This window comes from Hibiscus syriacus, unplaced genomic scaffold (assembly GCF_006381635.1).
Source record: "Hibiscus syriacus cultivar Baekdansim isolate YM2019G1 unplaced genomic scaffold, ASM638163v2 tig00117056_pilon, whole genome shotgun sequence".
NCBI classification, from domain to species: Eukaryota; Viridiplantae; Streptophyta; class Magnoliopsida; order Malvales; family Malvaceae; genus Hibiscus; species Hibiscus syriacus.
Window position 1 is genome coordinate 5996029 of NW_024063539.1, and position 14372 is coordinate 6010400.

Below are 14372 nucleotides of genomic sequence, written 5' to 3' on the forward strand. Positions count from 1 at the left end.
ATGCTGTCACCATAGCTCAAATAAAATCCCACTGGGGCATTGAATATTTGTCCCGAATGACCACTATATCCCAAAGGACAACTATGTCCCGAATGACCACTGATAATCCCTCGACTCTTGGCATGCCAATTATACCTACAGCTCTCACATTAAGTAACATGGGCTTAATTATAATACAATTCTCATTTTCATATATCTTCTATCACTTTTCACATAAACACATAATTCACTTCATATGAGTACACATGATCATTTTCATTATTTCCCATACTTGAATGGATTCTCATATAATTGCATTCATTCAAATAAGTTCATATTAAAGCATGAATAAATTATGCATGAAAGCACTATAGCATTAATACATATATAAATATGCATGTACATGAATGTGAAATCATAAGTTTAACTATAAGAGATAGGCTCATCGCAAGTCTTATCTCAATACAATTTCATATGAGATATGCACTCACCTTAGCCTTGCTTTGACTTGATTCTAATCCTTCGATTATTCCGGAACAAGATTACGTTCTATATCTACATAATAATACATTGATACATATCAGTATACTAATTGATATATTCTAAATTATCACTTTTTAGACTAAAAGAAATGCTAATTTCATCTCTTAATGAAGGTATGTATCGATGCACTCTATAGTGTATCGATGCATCCCTTAATATGTGCATCGATGCACTATCTATGCATCGATACATAAACCACATTCGATGTTTTCATTTTAAGGTAATTACATTCAATGTTTATTTATTTAAGAGTGCATTGATACACATTGAAGATGCATCTATGCACATAACCCATAAATTCCATTTTAAGCACGAAATTCACTCTCTTTTCATCTCAACTCTTCATCTTTCACCTCCTTTAATATCCCTAACTTGCATACACCTACTTAAACTAATTTATACCCATTCAATATCTCTTAAACTTCAAAATTCAATCCTCCACATAAAATTCAAGAATCTCACTCATATTCCAACATGTTCTAAATCTAATTCTAACACTTCTTATGTCTTAATTAAGTCGATGACAAGTCAAATTCAACCTCCAATTCTAATTACGAACTCTATTTCAAAATTTCATTCAAGAACTCTTAACCTTTAATTCTTCCTACACTCTTCATCTTGTTGTTTTAAAGCAACTTAAGCTTTCCTTAAACTTAATTAGCGTCTAATGACCAGAACAAAATTTAAATTCCAGCAAACAATTAGCTCATAAGAAATATCACCTTTGTTTTGACCTCTTCACATGTGGAGAAAGAAGTGAATAATAGAACTCTGGAACCTTGTGTTTTTCTTCAATCTCTTCCACGTATAGCTAATAGATCTCTTCTTTAATTATTTTCCATACAAATGACTATTTTATCCTTCAACTTCATCTTCCTTGCAATTTAACCCTATACCAAATTACAATACTATTCAATTACTTTGCTTTAGTCGCCAAATTCTGAAGTTTTATAATTTAGTCACTAACCCGATATTGAGGTTGTTACAAATCTCCCCCTTAAGAAAATTCGTCCTCGAATTTTCATTACGCAAAGAGATGGGGGTATTGAATCCTCATGTCTTCTTCACGCTCCCATGTTGCTTCTTATACCTTATGATTCCTCCACAAGACTTTAACCAATGGAATAGTCTTATTCCTTAATTGTTTAATCTCACGAGCTAAGATTTGAACCGGTTCTTCCTCATACGTTAAATCCGGTTGAACTTGGATTTCTTCTGGAGTCACAATGTGGGAATGATCAGATCGATACTTCTGAAGGATTGAAACCTGAAAGACATCATGAATTTTCTCCATTTCATGTGGCAATGCCAATTGATATGCCACTGGTCCAACTCTCTTTACGATCTCATAAGGTCCAATGAACCGAGGACTTAACTTTCCTCTTCGACCAAACCTCAACACCTTCTTCCAAAGAGAAACTTTGAGAAACACTTTATCTCCAATTTGATATTCTATCTCTTTACTCTTTAGATCCGCGTATGATTTCTGTCTATCAGCTGCTACTTTAGGATTACTTTGAATTACTTGGACCTTTTCTTCCACTTCCTGGATCAACTCAGGACCAAGAATTTCTTTATCTTTAAGCTCGAACCAATTTAGGGGTGTACAACATCTTCTTCCATAAAGAGCTTCATAAGGTGCCATTTTAATACTTGATTGATAACTTTTGTTATATGCAAACTCGGCAAGTGGAAAGTACCTCTCCCATGATCCTTTGAACTCGATAACACAAGCTCTCAACATATCCTCCAAAATTTGGATTATTCGCTTGGATTGTCCATCGGTTTGAGGATAAAACACTGTACTAAAGTTCAACCGAGTTCCCAATGCTCTATGTAATGATTTCCAAAACCATGAAGTAAACCTAGGATCTCGATCCGAAAAAATAGAAACAGGTACACCATGTAGACATATAATCTCCCTGATATATAGCTCGATATACTTATCCATGGAAAAGCCAACTCGTACTGGAATAAAGTGAGCTGACTTAGTCAATCTATCTATAATCACCCAGATTGAATCTCTTTTATTCGGAGTCAAAGGCAGCCCCGTTACAAAATCCATTGTTACATTCTCTCATTTCCACTGAGGAATAGACTTTGGTTGCAATAATCATGACGGAACCTGATGTTCAACTTTAACTTGCTGACACGTTAAACATTTGGATATGAATTCCGTAATATCTCTCTTCATTCCAGGCAACCAATATCAACTCTTGAGATCCATATACATTTTGTTTCCTCCAGGATACATGGTCAATGGACTATAGTGAGCTTCCGTTAATAAGTCTTTCTTCAATTCATCATTATCGAGAATCACTAATCTTTCTTGACAATATAGGTTCCCATCAGTCTTTAATTCATAATCCGTAACCTCTCCATTTCTTATGTGTTGTAACTTCTTTGAACACTTTTCATCTCTAGCTTACAATTCTTTAATTCGATCTAGCCATGATGGCTTGAGAGTCAATTCCGCACATATAGCACCGTCTTCTCTTAACGATAGTCTGGCATCCATAGCTCGTAAGGCTACAAACGTCTTTCGACTTAAGGCATCTACTACTACATTTGCTTTCCCCAGATGGAAATCGATTACAACATCGTAATCCTTGAGAAATTTCACCCACTTTTTATGTCATAAATTCAACTCCTTCTGAGTCATCAAGTACTTTAAACTCTTGTAATCAGTATACAAGTAGCAACGTTCAACATACAAGTAGTGACGCCAGATCTTAAGTGCGAACACTACTGCAACCATCTCTAGATCATGCGTTGGATACTTCTTTTCGTGCGGTTTTAATTGTCTCGATGCATACGCTACCACTTTTCCCTCTTGCATTAATGCGCATCCTAGACCGTTATGAGACGCATCACTATATACCACAAAGTTCTTGCCAGACTCGGGTTGAACTAGGACTGGAGCTTCTGTCATAATCTTCTTTAACTTTTCAAAACTCTCTTGGCACTCCGGAGTCCACACAAATTTTATCTCCTTCCTCAATAATTTAGTTAGGGGTAATGCTATAATCGAAAAGTTTTTAACGAACCTTCGGTAATAGCCTGCTAACCCTAGAAAACTTCGAACTTCTGACACATTCTTTGGAACTTCCCACTCTAAAATGGCTTTAATCTTTTGGGGATCCACTTGAATTCCTTCTGCAGAAATCACATGTCCAAGGAACGTCACTTCCTTCAACCAAAATTTACATTTAGAAAGTTTAGCATAAAGCTTCTTTTCTGTCAAAGTCTGTAAAATAATCTTCAAATGCAAACTATGTTCTTCTTCCAACTTTGAATATACTAAAATATCATCGATGAACACCACTATGAATCGATCTAAATAGGGTTAGAATATTCTATTCATGAGATCCATGAAAGCAGATGGTGCATTCGTAACTATAAAATGGCATAACAATAAACTCATAATACCCATATCTCGTTCTGACTGCCGTCTTTCGAATATCTTTATCTTGAATCTTCAATTGATGGTAACCAGAACGTAAATCAATCTTCGGAAACACTGAAGCTCCCTTTAACTGATCAAATAAATCGTCAATTCGGGGGAGGGGATACTTGTTCTTGATGGTCACTTTATTGAGTTGTCTATAATACATGCAAAGACGCATGGATTCATCATTCTTTTTTACGAACAAAACTGGAGCTCCCCATGGTGAGACACTCGGTCTGATAAACCCTTTGTCCAGTAATTCTTATAATTAGATCTTTAATTCTTGTAACTATTTTGGGGCCATTCTATATGGTGCCATGGCGATAGGTGTTGTTCCTAACATTACCTCAATCTGAAATTCTAACTCTCTGTTTGGAGGCAAACCCAGTAATTCTACAGGAAAAACATCGGTAAACTCTCTAACTATAGGAATTTCTTCAATCCTCTTCTCCTTAGCTCTAACATCCAACACACTAGTAATAAACCCTTGACATCCCTATAACAATAACTTCTTTTCCGACATCACTGATATTACATTAGCCAATGAGTTTCATCCTTCACTAAATACAATAATTTCTATACCTCCTGAACTTCTCAACGTTACTCTTTTCAGTCTACAATCAACATTAGCGTAATAACAATATAACCAGTCCATTCCCAGTATCACATCAAATTTGTCAAAAGGTAATTCCATCAGATTAGCAGGGAATTCAATTCCCTGAATCCGTATGGGACACCCTTGACACATCATATTGACAAGAGTATTGTGCCCTAACGGATTAGTCACTATCACCTCATTACTAGTAGCTTGTAATGGAATATTCAATTCTTTTACTAACTTACAACAAATGTAAGAATAAGTAGACCCCGAATCAATCAGTACAAACACATTCTTGTCATACAACTGAAAAATACCTGCGATAATCTCTGGGTCATCTCGATCCTTGCTAGTCTTGAGATTATACACACGAGCTGTAGAATGTATTTCTTGTAGAGCTGAGGACTATGACTGACTTCTTCCTCTGCCTCTACCTCTTCCCCTATGGGTAGCCGAGGCAGACCTTTATGGCTGAGTAGATTCACTAGCTAACATGGGACAATCCCGAACAAAATGACTGGTGTCCCTACATTTAAAGCAGGCTCCAGAAATCATCCTACATATCCCCGAGTGATTCTTTCCACAATGTGGACATTGACTGACTTGACTTGGGTTAGATCTCCCAGCTCCAGATCCCACTGATTGTATCTATCGACCCCTCATCTGATTTGATCCCCTCGTAGAAGATGCAACTGACTCTGATCTCGCCTGCCCTCGGAGCAAAGAGACTACTCCATCCAACTTGTCAGCATCAGAACAATGAAGTCCTTCACGCATAATTTTCACGTCATTAAGCCAAAGGTCCGCAGCAACAGGACCTTCTTTGACTTCACCCCTAAACTCTGGTATTCCTAAACCCTTCAACTCCTTTGCAACATTCATTCTTAGAGTTGAAGTAACAGAAAGTTGAAAACGCGCCAATACCGCGTCCAGTGTTCTGAAGAACACATCTTGATCACTTACAGGCACTCCAAAGGGTATCTGATCTTCACTCTGCCTGGCCGAGGTAGGTGAATTACTACTTTCAGTGGGCCTATCATCTCCCGCTTCACTTCTAGAACTACCATATCCAAACAACTATATAAAAAAATAACCATATCGTTCCATTAGCAAAACAACATACTTATTATTATATCAGATCAGAAGTTTTCACTATTTTGTTGGCATGTATACTTTATAGGACACTCTAAACTCCGGTTTATACCAAGAATCGACTAAACCGTAGCTCTGATACCATTAAATATAACACCCCCAACCCGTACCCGACCGAATACGAGTCTAAGGTGTCACATTGACTTTTCAAACTTTGACTCTTGACAAAATTCAAGGAAAATTTAAAACTTTCATTAAAATAAAGGTAATTTATTTACATAAATTGACCAAAATAACCAAAATCGATCAAAGCATTCATAACTGACATTTTTCTTACATGCCAACACACTATACACAACAAAATACATACTTTATCAGTTACTTCTGATATGATCTTCTAGCAGTGTTGTTGTTCTTGTCACTCCTATTTCTATTCTTCCTGATTCCTGATACCTACGTGTATATCACTTACACGATAAGTCACAGACTTATTGAGACATAACATAAATATATGTATACACATATAATAATGAATTCATGAACATGCATTCTTACCATTAATCATGACATTTCAACTTGCATGTATCTATTACACTATAACATATATGATGATAATATTCACATATATAAAACTTGTATTCTTATGCTAGTTTCACTTTAATTTATCTTTGGATCGCCCATGTACGTTATTGAGAACAGAATGTACACGAGTACACTGAGGTTGTGCACAATGATGTCACCATAGCTCGAATAAAATCCCACTAGGGGCACTGAATATTTGTCCCGAATGACCACTATGTCCCGAAGGACCACTATGTCCCGAAGGATCACTGATAATCCCTCGACTCTTGGCATGCCAATTATACCTACATCTCTCACATTAAGTAACATGGGCTTAATTATAATACAATTCTCATTTTCATATCTCTTCTATCACTTTTCACATAAACACATAATTCACTTCATATGAGTACACATGATCATTTTCATTATTTCCCATACCTGAATGGATTCTCATATAATGCATTCATTCAAATAAGTTCATATTAAAGCATGAATAAATTATGCATGAAAGTACTATAACATTAATACATATATAAATATGCATGTACATGAATGTGAAATCATAAGTTTAACTATAAGAGATAGACTCATCGCAAGTCTTATCTCAATACAATTTCATATGAGATATGCACTCACCTTAGCCTTGCTTTGACTCGATTCTAATCCTTCGATTGTTCCAGAACAAGATTACGTTCTATATCTACATAATAATACATTGATACATATCAATATATTAATCGATATATTCTAAATTATCACTTCTTAGACGAAAAGAAAGGCTAATTTCATCTCTTAATAAAGGTATGTATCGATGCATTCTATAGTGTATCGATGCATCCCTTAATATGTGCATCGATGCACTATCTATGCATCGGTACACAAATAACATTCGATATTTTTGTTTTAAGGGGGTGCATCGATGCATTCTTCATGCATCGATGCTCTAATTGCATTCGATGTTCTAATTGCATTTGATGTTCATTTATTTGAGAGTGCATAGATACACATTGAAGATGCATAGATGCACATAACCCAGAAATTACATTTTAAGCACGAAATTCACTCTCTTGTCATCTCAACTCTTCATCTTTCACCCCCTTTAATATCCCTAACTTGTATACACCTACTTAAACTAATTTATACCCATTCAATATCTCTTAAACTTCAAAATTCAATCCTCCACATAGAGTTCAAGAATCTCACTCAAATTCCAACATGTTCTAAATCTAATTCTAACACTTCGTGTGTCTTGATTAAGTCGATGACAAGTCAAATTCAACCTCCAATTCTAATTATGAACTCTATTTCAAAATTCCATTAAAGAACTCTTAACCTTTAATTCTTCCTACACTCTTCATCTTGTTGTTTTAAAGCAACTTAAGCTTTCCTCAAGCTTAATTAGCATCTAATGATCAGAACAAAATTTAAATTCCAGCAAACAATTAGCTCATGAGAAATCTCACCTTTGTTTTGACCTCTTCACGTGTGGAGAAATAAGATAATAAAAGAACTCTGGAACCTTCTGTTTTTCTTCAATCTCTTCCACGTGTAGCTAGTATATATCTTTTCTTTAATTATTTTCCATGGAAATGACTATTTTATCCTCCAATTCCATCTTCCTTGCAATTTAACCCTATACCAAATTACAATACTATTCAATTATTCTGCTTTAGTCACCAAATTCTAAAGTTTTACAATTTAGTCACTAACCCGATATTGAGGTTGTTACACTCCAGACTTGCTCAGTTCTTTTCCCTCGAGGAAAAAGCTTCACAGATTGTCCGAATCGACCACAGTCAGTACAATAACTAGACATCCAAGGAACTAAGACCCTAATTCTTATCAGTATACCATAACGCAAGATAACATCTATACTATCTTGAATTTGAGACCCAGCAGAAATCTCAATGCAAACTCGAGCATATTCAAGCCTCTCTCGAGCTGTAGTAATAGTATCCATATAAAAGGGCTTCCCTACAGTACTAGCAATATAGTTAAGCCCCACCCTAGAGTATAATTCCAAAGGTACATTGTATAAATGAATCCAAATAGGCATACGACTCAAATCAAATTGAAGCTATTTCAAATTAGGTTCCCACTTTAAAAGAAAAATCGGTTTATGTTGTACATGCCATGGACCATTATCTAAAACCCAATCCCTAGCAATCGAATTAGCAAATGAAAATACGTACAAATTTTGCCCAGCAATGCTCACCTTGATCGAAGTAGCCTTACCCCATAACTACGAGATAACTTTCTGGATTGAGCCAAAAGCTGGAATCGAACCTATAAATTGGCCAACAAGAGCATATTTCCAATCTAAAATCCCCTCGTCAAACACTTCCTTTGTCGGTTTAACAACACAGGAACCCTCAATTACCTCAGGTGGGAAGAACTGCAATTCTTGGTCAATCCCCACCGCAAAAAGCTTACGCCAATCACTAAGAACCTCACCAGACATAGCTCAACAAAACCCCCATAAAACCTACATCGATTAAGGAAGGAAAATCACTCAAAATGGAAGAGAATAGCTACGTCTTCCCCCGTTGTTAGTATTTTATTAGTATTTTATTTTAAAATCCATTTAAAATGATTGACTTACATGATTATTAAAATGTAGATCATTAAAAAAATAAGAATTATCAATTACTAGTTAGTCCAATGAAATATATGTTAAATTAGTGTGAATAAAATAAATTAAATTATAAACAATCTCTATGATAAATTATCACATAATTTAATTTAAATTAATCATTGCATCAGAAAAATCCTAAAATGAAAAGGTAAATAAAGAATTTAATTAACTATTTTATTTTAATTTAAAAATATGTATTTAAAAAAAAGCTTATATCACTAGTCCATGTAGAGATCGGCTCATGATTAAATATATTTTAAAGATATTTCATTAATATTTGAAATTAGAATTATTACCTCACATACTAAAATGAAAATTTATTTTCACAAATAAAATTCTAATTGTTTTATTTTAATATTATCTTGTGGGTACGGGCCGCTAGGGCCTTGCCCTTTTGGATTTTTACATTTTGATTTGGCCCAATTATAAATATGTTGATTTAAACCTTTTTCTTAATTATGTTTTATTCTAAATTCTTTTGTATTTTTACTTCATCCTTCAAATATTAATTATTAGATAATTGGATGTTTGATTTGATATTAATTTTTTATTTATATTATATATAAATATAATAGCAATTATGTTTAATACTATTAAATGTTTAAATTTTATTATAATTAATTATATATATTAATTCATATTGATGAAATGTAAATATGAAATAGATGTGATGTTAACATAAATAGATATGATATTAACATGCAGAGATGTGATGTTAACATAAAAATATATAATGTTAACATGAAAAGATGTGATATTGATAAGAAAATATATTTTTTTATAAAAATTATTTTTTTATAAAAATATATTCTCCATCAAAAAAATTGTCTAGTACTAAGGATTAAGCGAGAAGAACTAAACTCTTCTTAAATCGGTTTTTTCAGCAAAATTTTATATAAACTCAATTTTATAGATAAATATATATTATCCTTCCTGATCTTTTTTTTTTTCATTTTCTCTCCTCAGCCTCAAAGAACCTAGATCCCAATCATCACGCCGGCCACGATTATAACCAACACCGGCCACCGTTGCCGTTCTAACGGTTTAAGTATGAACGAACAACAGCACCATCCTGGTAAGACTAATATAAAATATTAAAAAAATTAAAAAATAATTATGACCGGAAACCCAGGATTTCATCAACGTCGTCAGTAATTCCCGCCACAAGTTCGGATCATGCTTCCCGGACAAAACTCATACATTCTACGTTGATAGCTATCCTTTTTATAAATTGATTTAATAGTCTATTTGGTCTCTAAATTATATCCTTTTCAATTAATAAATTAAATACATATTATGTATTGATGTATATTAAATGAGGTGGTGGTTCAGACAGCGAAAAGAGAGGTATTATCGATGATTTGTAGTTCATTTCTATTGATTTAGATGAAGAATCATTAATCAACCTATATAAACATAAGTATAAGAAAAAGATTCACGAAAAATAAGAATGAAAATATGAAGAGAAAGAGTCGGTGAAAAAAAAACTCATTTACTTTAAAGAAATCATATTATATATTCTAAATGTTCGATAAACATATAATCATTTATTTATAAGATAAAATATAATATTTATTTTACAGGATTTAATTTTAATATTTTATCTTCAATTCTTCTCTCTCTTCTAGAGCACTTGACCATAGTTAGGGATGGACATGGGTCGGCTTTGGGCCAACTCGACCCGACTCGAAAATTTTACATCCTTCACCCAATCCGACCTAATTCGAAAAATATATACACTTTACCTGACTCGAACCCAACTCGACTTTTTGAGATAAAATCCTAATCCGATCCGACTCGACCCAAAAAAATAAGAAATATTATTTTTATTCAATAAAAGAGTGATTTAATTGAAAAAAACAATATTTAGAGGGGTATTATTGTAATTATCTCTAAATATATAAGATAAAATTATATTTTTTTGGTTGGGTCAGGTATTTTTACCCTAAATCCGAATCCGACCCGACTCAAACATCATCTTTAAAAAACCGACCCAACCCAACCCGAACCCGAATTAAAAAAACCCGATCTGATCGGGTCAGAACCAATCGGATTCGGGTCCCATGCCCATCCTATAGTGACTTTGTGATTGGGAGAAAGTTAATACCATATCTTATATTTGGAATCTTGGTTTCCGAAAAGTTAAGGTAGAAACGAATTGTGTTATGGCAGTGGAACTTCTTACTCAGCTGTCAAATGCGGGAGATGGTAATACGATGGTCGGGTTGATCCGTGATTTTTTGGAGAAGAACCAGGAAACGAAAAAAAGTAATGTTTGTCGTGAGAGAAACAAAGTGACAGACAAGCTAGCCAAGTTGGCTAGAGGACGTCCGATAGGGATGGAAATTCATCAGGTTCCTCCTAGGGAGGTGGCTGCTTTAGTTCATCAAGACCAAGCCTTCATGGATTAGTCTTGCTTCTCTTTCTATATTATCGGGGGGGGGGGGGGGGAAGAAGGTAGCAAAGAAAATATAAGATCATTTTACAATATCTCATTTGGTAAGGGCGGGTAATTTAAAGGATGTTAATCATTTATAGAGTAAGTAATTAAAAAGTTCTCAAACACCTCCCAAATCTCCTAGAATATGAGGTCAATACATATTAAGAGAAAAAGAAAATTTCTCCCTCCTCTAATTAAAATAAGTCAAAAAAAGTAATTTAAATGATAAAATATTTTCCTTATAAAATATGGATGGCTAGGATTAATTTTCCAAATAAACCAATACAAATCATTGATCGGATCATCACTCCCAACACATCTCACTATTTGTGTTTTGGTCCAATTACTAATCAAGGATCTCGACCATTCATCCATTTCACTTAGTTTCATCTAAATTAATTTATGATTTTAATATAAAATAAGTATCTAAATTATATCGATTTTTTTCCTAAACAGTTAGGGGTGATTATAAATAATATATTTTAAAAAATTAGTATATTGACAATACACACATCTTGTAAACATAATTATTTAAACTTGAATCCTCTAGAAAGATCAACATTCCTTTTAACTTAAATCATTAACAATTTAGATTTAAAGCTAAAAATTTAAACAAACAAAGAGCCCCAAAATTGATAAAAAAAAAAAAACCCCTACAAACAAACATATTCATGAAGATTTAAAAACACATTATTTTTTATTTTGCTTCAATTGTTGTCTATGGGATTTTGCCTTTTTGTCTGATATGATATATTAGGTATGGTTATGCTAAAGGCTTCGAATTTGAATATGCATAAATAAATTTATTTGTGATCATAAATAAATCGAATATATATTTATTTAAACTAATTTGTTTCGTTAAATTAACGTAAAATTCCATACTCGTTTGTGTGCCATAACTTACTATTACAACAAAGTGGACAGAACATAACTCCAAAAGGCCTTTATTCTCTAAAGCAAAAGCATATTATGACCAAGTCATTTCCACTTGACCAGGAGCTTTGGTTTTGGGCAATTCATATTTAGGGTCAAGCCTCTCCTCTTCATCACCCCAAATGGCATATGCTTCTTCACCATGAGCAGCTTCATCACCAATCTCCATGTCCTCTTCAGACATCCTCAAAGGCACAAATACTTGCACCACAACACAGATTATGCTTGTACTCACCACGTTAACTACCACCACAAACAATATCCCAATCAACTGAACTCCTATCTGCCGGAACCCATCGTGTGTTCTCCCATCCGCCAGTCCGTAAAATAGGCCAATGTAGTGGCCGGGGGCACCGTAGAACAACCCGTTAAGCTTCGGTACAGCAAAGATGCCAGAAAGTATGCCTCCGAGGCTGCCAGCGACGGCGTGAGTGTGAAACACCGCCATGGTGTCGTCCACCTTTTGAAGCACTTCGGATCTTTTGTGAACAACCATCATGGTGAACCATGGAATAGAGCCGGAACAAAGCCCCATTATTATTGCTGCCCATCCTTGTACAACTCCTACATCATCCAATTTAATCTGCATGTTATATTTATATGCATAGGTGTGTATATATATATATATATATATATATATATATATATATTCATAGATAGATACAAAAATTTATGTCAAAAAATTTAAGAAGTTATATTAAAATTTAAAAGAGTTCGAAATTATAAAATTTATGAGGGTACGGAATTAGATCATTGATAAAAAAAATATAAAGAAAATAATTAAACTACGTGAGGATTTGAAATTTCCAGAGGTACGATCACACTTCTAGGACCCCTCAATTCATCCTTGTGTAGTACTTACCGGCAGCAGGGGTGATGCAGACCAAACCGGTGATCATGCCTTGAACGGCACCGATAATGGAAGGCTTTCTAAAGAAGACGCTGTCGAGTAGTAGCCATGTAAGCAAGCTGACAGCGGTGCAGATGTGAGTGTTTATGACGGCCAAGGAAGCGTCGACGCTGACTTCATAAGGATCTCCTCCATTGAACCCGGTCCAACCCATCCACAGCAACCCTGCTCCGAACAACATCAGCAGGATATTGTTCGGAGGAAATCTTTGCCTGTCTTGTGTTAGACGTGGCCCAACCTGTTCCAATATAAATAAAACGATGATTTCATAGCTGCTACAGGCAAATATTTTCTCAGTAGCTATTACATCCAAATTAGAATCTTTTCAAGGTTAGGACTAATTTGGATTATGGACTATAGTTTGAGGATGTATAAATATATTAAGCCTAAAAAATAAGATGGCGAATCATACCCAGTAGGCCGCAGTGAATCCTGCAATTCCAGAAGACAAATGGATGACATATCCACCCGAATAATCAATGATCCCCATCTTCGTAAGAAATCCATGGGGACTCCATATACTAAAAGCCGTTAACGTATAAGAAAATGTCAGCCACAGCGGCACGAACATCATCCATGCATAAAAATTCATCCGACCCAACAACGCTCCGGCAATCAGAATCAGAGTTATCGCAGCGAAAACCCCCTGGAAATACACCATCGTCGCGTTCGGAAACTTCCCCAGAAACGGTTTTCCGATCAGATACACCCCGTCCAACGCCACGTTCGGTTTCCCCCAGAACGGAACCATCCTTTCCCCGAACGACAACCGGTAACCCCAGACCGCCCAGCAGAAAACAACGCAGGCAAAAGCATAGAGCACCATGAAAGCCGAGTTCACTGCCCATTTCTTCTTCACCGAGCCTCCGTAAAGAATAATTAACCCCGGAATGCTTTGGAGGCCGACGAGTGTAGCTGCCGTGAGTTGCCATGCGTTGTCGCCTTTGTTCATCCATTCCGGGCTGGCTTCATTGGCGGCTAGATTAGGAGGGAGCGAAAACGAACTTGCCATCTTCTTCTCTGGAAAATTAGCAACCAATTAATAGACGAAATGTTATTTTTGTTTCTGGGATTTATATAACAAGGGAATGAATCGTTTCGATGATGTCGATCAGCTGTCAATGCTATTTCTACTGTATCTTTATTGTCTTTTTCTAAAAGCTTCATTGCCATTAGCAGCAGCAGCAGCAGCTCGATATTCTATTGCTTTTATCGAATTGTACAAACAAC

At 35.0% G+C, this 14372-nt stretch overlaps 1 protein-coding gene across 1 annotated transcript; it reads right to left on the bottom strand.

The window, feature by feature from the left end:
• Positions 1-12266: 12266 nt before the first annotated feature.
• Positions 12267-14154, bottom strand: LOC120198452 (ammonium transporter 2 member 5-like). Its single transcript, XM_039199798.1, has 3 exons — positions 13555-14154; positions 13095-13380; positions 12267-12796 (listed from the first exon to the last, which is right to left on the bottom strand). The coding sequence occupies exons 1-3, from the start codon at positions 14152-14154 to the stop codon at positions 12267-12269; spliced, it is 1416 nt and encodes a 471-aa protein (XP_039055729.1).
• Between the last annotated feature and the right edge of the window lie 218 nt (positions 14155-14372).